This window comes from Tupaia chinensis, unplaced genomic scaffold (assembly GCF_000334495.1).
Source record: "Tupaia chinensis unplaced genomic scaffold, TupChi_1.0 Scaffold000610_1, whole genome shotgun sequence".
NCBI classification, from domain to species: domain Eukaryota; kingdom Metazoa; phylum Chordata; class Mammalia; order Scandentia; family Tupaiidae; genus Tupaia; species Tupaia belangeri.
In genome coordinates, this window is record NW_006160129.1 from 1901031 (window position 1) to 1906454 (window position 5424).

At 41.7% G+C, this 5424-nt stretch overlaps 1 protein-coding gene across 1 annotated transcript in view; it reads right to left on the reverse strand.

The window, feature by feature from the left end:
• The window catches only part of TSGA13 (testis specific 13), a 17343-nt gene extending 13493 nt beyond the window's left edge, over positions 1-3850 (reverse strand). The window contains exons 1-2 of the mRNA XM_006158838.2: positions 3764-3850; positions 1389-1558 (exon numbers count right to left, since the gene is read on the reverse strand). Of these exons, the coding sequence (XP_006158900.1) occupies positions 1389-1411 (23 nt within the window). The 5' untranslated portion in view covers positions 1412-1558; positions 3764-3850. The remainder of the gene's footprint in view (positions 1-1388; positions 1559-3763) is intronic.
• Between the last annotated feature and the right edge of the window lie 1574 nt (positions 3851-5424).

Genomic DNA, 5424 nt, shown 5'->3' on the forward strand with positions numbered 1-5424 from the left:
TTTGCTATAGGGCGCAAGCGCTCGCCAGACAGACAGAGAGAGACAGAGAGACAGAAAGCGAGAAATCACCCCCCAGGGGGGATGGTCATGCCCCAATCCCTTCTCCTCCATTCTCATCTTGGGATCTTGGGCACGCACGAACACGCGCCTGGCGTGAGTTTAAGCCACTGGGTCCGGGATGTGAACCGCGGTCGACTACGTGGGAGTCCAGCGACATAGCCATTACGCTAACTGCTGGTTCCCCTGGTTGATGTTTTTAAACTCATTTATTTCCTGAACATAATGAAAGATACTCATCAGGAAGACAAGGTTAATGATTATGATAAATGCTCTGCTTCTTCCTTGGAGATAGTTTCATTTTGGGGTTAAAATAGTTCAAGTTAAGAAGAATTATGTAACTACCTCAACTAGACCTCACTCCTTTAAAGATGAGAATAGCAGAATAAGGACAAAAATAAGAAAAGTAGAAAAAGTCAAGATACATAGTGGGTAGGTGAATTGGATACAGCATAGTACAAATGATCCCAAATCCAGTATCAAATCCCACCCAAGGATGGCAACTTTGACCTTTAGGTGGCTATGAGCTACATCATTAACTCAAATCAGAGGGCTTAAAAATGGTCCCACAGGGTACAGGAGACCCACTGTGGATAGACCAACATAGATTCATTCTGACTTAGCATCTTAGACTCTATATTTTTTGATGTCTTCAATTGCCTTATTACCAAATAATAATATAATATTCATTATAGCACTTTCAAAATGATTCTTCGGTATCTAATAGGCAGCATAGGATCTCAGAGACCTTTCATAAAGACTAATATAAGGCATAGAACTATATGAAAAGTGCTTCATCCGTTCAACAGTGTCCACTTGAATAGTCTTGTGCTTTCTTTTCTTTTTCTTTTTTTTTTTTTTTTGAAGAGGTTTTTGCTATAGGGTGCGTGCGCTCGCCAGACAGACAGACAGACAGAGAGAGACAGAGAGATAGAAAGTGAGAAATCACCCCCCAGGGGGGATGGCCACGCCGCAATCCCTTCTCCTCCATTCTCCTCTCAGGATCTTGGGCACGCACGCACATGCACCTGGCGTGAATTTAAGCTGCCGGGTCTGGGACTCAAACCGCGGTTGACTACATGGGAGTCCAGCGACATAGCCATTACACCAACTGCTGGTCCCTCTTGTGCTTTCTTTTTGACAAAGCTACTCTATTTGTTGTGTGAAACATAGACTAAGATCTGACTTTTGATCTGGTGACAGTCAGTCAATTAAATAATATTTAATAAGAGTCTTCTCTGTGACTAGTATTACTCAAAGTGCCTTAGGTTGCTAAATAAGTTGGTATAAAGTGGTATTTGTAGGTTAGTTAGGCGAACAAGACTAGACACCTGGTATTTTTCCTTTGGCCCATTGCTATGCAGTGCTGAATGGGTCAACTTGAGGCAAAGAATCACCCAAGACAAATTCAGTGTCTCCAAATAGTCCACGTTCTGCAAGGGTTCAATTCAGTGCAAATCTTTCTTTAGCACACACTGTGTGCATGGGCTCATTCTTGATCCTGTATGGAAAATAAAAGAAGATGAATAGATGCTATTGTTAATGTTAAAAATGTACAAGCTTTGATAGTCCTCACCCTCAATAAATTAAGTTTATTTGGGGATGGGGCAAGGAAATGAATGATTATGAAATGAGAAAATAATGATAAATACATGCTAATACATTAGATAAATTACTTCACTTCTTGGGGGGGGGGGGGGTCTCTTTTCTCATGTATAAAATGGAGAGTGTTAACCAAATGACTTAAAGCTGACATTCTAATTCCATGGTAGTGGAATTTATCTACCTGAAGACCTAAAATAAAATTAATTCACATGTGTTAGTAATGAGAGAAAGTTGGAGGAACATTCATTTTTTTTCTTTCTTTGTTTTTGGAGAAGTTTTTGCTATAGGGCATGTGTGCTCTCCAGAAGGACAGAGAGAGACAGAGAGATGAAAAGCGAGAAATCACCCCCCAGGGGTGATGGCCATGCTGCAATCCCTTCTCCTCTATTCTCTTCATGGGATCTTGGACACGCATGCACATGTGCCTGGCATGAGTTTAAGCCACTGGGCCTGGGACTTGAACTGTGGTCGACTGCATGAGAGTCCAGTGACATAGCCATTATACCAACTGCTGGTCACATGAACATTCGTTTTTCTATTTACCTCTTCTTTCAGTACAACCCTGCTCGTCCACAGAGTAGGCCTAAGAAGCTAGGAAAATTATGTGTATATATTGAGTGTGTATGTTGCTTTTATGATATGGATAATTAAAAATGGAGGCTATAGGGCCAGACCTATAGCACAGCAGTAAAGAACTATGCAGAAGTAGCCAGATTCTACATAGCTAATTATGGTATGAATCTTGGCCCCAATGGCAATATGCTAGGCATACTCATGTGCATGCCAGGGTCCTTGAAGAATGGGAGAATTGGAGGAAGGGGGGATTGCAGCATCATTAGGTCCAGTTGGGTTGGTAGGTGCTTTCTCTCTCTCTCTTGCTTTCTCTCTAATGTGCACTTACATGCATATATCCTAGGGCATTAAAAGGGGGAGGGGGGGTAAAAGCTCATGATGTAGAGCCCAGTATTTGGAGAAAAAAAGTCAATAAAACCTTGCTAAGATATTTCCTAAAGGATAATAGCTTTCAAGCAGGCCTTGAAAGATAATGTGTAAGGTAACCTAACTAGAAGGTTACTTGTTGTCATTGTTTTATTATTTTTTTCAGAATTATTATTACTACTACTATTATTATTATTAGAGAGAGAAATTTTAGCTATAGGGTGTGTGTGCTCACCAGAGAGACAAAGAGCCAGAAAGCGAGAAGTCACCCCCCAGGGGGGATGGCCATGCCACAATCCCTTCTCCTCCATTCTCCTCTTGGGATTTTGGGCACTCATACACATGCATCCGGCATGAGTTTCACACCACGGGGTCCAGGACTTGAACCACAGTCAATGATGTGGGACCGATGATGTAACCATTATGCCATCTATGATTCCTTTTGTTGTTATTTTAAGTAGCAAGGAGTAAAAGCAGGTAGGTAGGATGGGATCATATTATGGGGGGGCTTTGAAAATTAAGTAGAACTTGGATAACACCCATCAGCCCAAGTTCCTGTAATCCCATGGGTATAATGTTGATATTCCCGATAGTTTATCTAGCCATAAACCCTAAAGATGGTTATCTAGAGTTTATGACTAGAATGAGCTAAACTGTGAAAGTTAGCATTCAGGGAAATAGACTTTTCTCATCTTAGTTTTTCTGGAATTATAAGTCCAGTTCATGTATATATTAAAACTAAAGCATGGGGCCAGCAGACGGCATAGTGGTTATGTAGCTGGAGTCCCTCATGGTCGACCACAGTTCAAGTCCAGGAACTAGTGCTTGAAAATCACTCTGGGCGCATGTGTGTGCACACCCAAGATACTGAGAGAAGAATGGAGGAGAAGGGATTGTGGCATGGCCATACCCCCCTGGGCTGTGATTTCTTACTTTACCTTTCACTGTCTCTGTCTTTCTCTGTCCAGTGAGCACACACACCCCAAGGCAAAAACCTCTAAAAACAAACCAAAAAAAGCAAAAACCCTACTAAATTAAAAAGGAGCACCAAATTGGAAAGTATAAGTCTTGTGTTGATTGTAGCCCAGGCTGGGAAAAACATACACACACAAACACAAAAACTATACTCAAAATAAGAATGGAAAGATCTAATGTACCATACCTTTAAGGACATCAGGAAATCACAGTTCAAGAGGGAAGATGAAAATCCTTGGCATGGAAACTTTCCATCTGAAAATATTTTAATGATTTCTTTCTAGATTCTAAAGGAGAAAGAGAATTTGTGATGAACAGGCAATCTAGAATACTAAAGTGTTCTGTTGATATGTTGGACGAAAAAGACAAAGATGCATTTTAACAAAATCTGCCAGAATCTACTTCAAGTTATTTTTCTAACCCATGATTTCTTTATCCATATACACTGATCTTTTTACCAACTTCCTTTTTTTAATTGTCAGAGGGCATCTACACTGGCATAGGGTGATGGGGGAAGAGAGGAAGCACCACCCGATAGGACATGGTCATGCTACAATCCTTTTTCCTCCATTTCTCCTTTCCTTTACTATTGTAGGTTTGCATTTACACACAGGCCTCTGTGTTTTTCAGGCTGCTGGCTCTGGGATTCAAATCATAGTCATTCCCTAATGCGTAGTGCTTAAACTTATATTGAGCTGTGGGGGCCAGCTCTGACCAGCCGTTAACCAGCCTCTGGCTTAGCCAATGCTTTCACCCCAATTCCATAACAGATCACATGAACACACAGTGAGCATGTCTCAAACATATGGAGCATTTCTTTCTTATTCCCAAGTTGAAAACATTCTCTCTAACCTCTGTAACCCTTTCTTTATGTTATTACTCAATCTTTCCTCAAAAGAGAAGGCATTCCAGGTCAAATCAACACCAAACTTTATCCTTCAGACATTGCTTTTTATGCATGTAGTTATTATATATTTATCTTGTAGTTCGACTTGCACTATTCTTTTTTTAGATTTTTGCCGTAGGGTGCATATACTCTCCAGAGAGAGGCAGAGTGAGAAAATGAGAAATCACCCTCCAGGAGAGAGGGCCACACCTCAATCCCTTCTCCTCAATTCTCCTCTCAGGATTTTGGGTGCACACACACACACAAACACACATACTCCCAGCTTTTCAAAATACTTTGTGATTTTCACGCCTCCATGTCTGGGACTCGAACTGTGGTTGGCCATGAGGGAGTCCAGCACCTTAACTACCATGCCACCTGCTGGCCCCTCTACTTGAACTTTTTTCTTTTTTTACAGTTTCTTTCTTTCTTCCATGAGAGAGAGAGGGAGAGAGAGAGAAAAGAGAGACAGAGAGACAGTACCACCTGTAGGGTTCTGACACCACAACCCTCCACTAGCTTCTAGGCCCAGATGGATCATGGGTATATACATGTGTACTCAGGGAGGTTTCCAGATGTGAACCTGGAACCTTTCCAAGTGGGTCAGTGTCACAAAGTATAATGTTGTATCACTATCTAGCTCGCATCTACTTGTACTTTTTTTTTCCCGAGATTTTTTTGCTCTAGAGTTCATGTGCTCACCAGAGAGACAGAGAGAGACAGAAAGTGAAAAACCACCCCCTGGTTGGCCATGCCACAATCTCCTACCCCCACCCCCCATTCTCCCCTCAGGATTCTGAGTATGCACACAAATGTGCCAGGACTCGAACCGCAGTCAACCATGTGAGAGTCTGGTGCCTTAATGACTATGCCACATGCTGGTCCCTACTTGTACTTTTCTTATGTGCAAGTCTGTCTGCCTCCTGGACAGTGAGCTCCTTGAAAGTCAAAATTATATATAT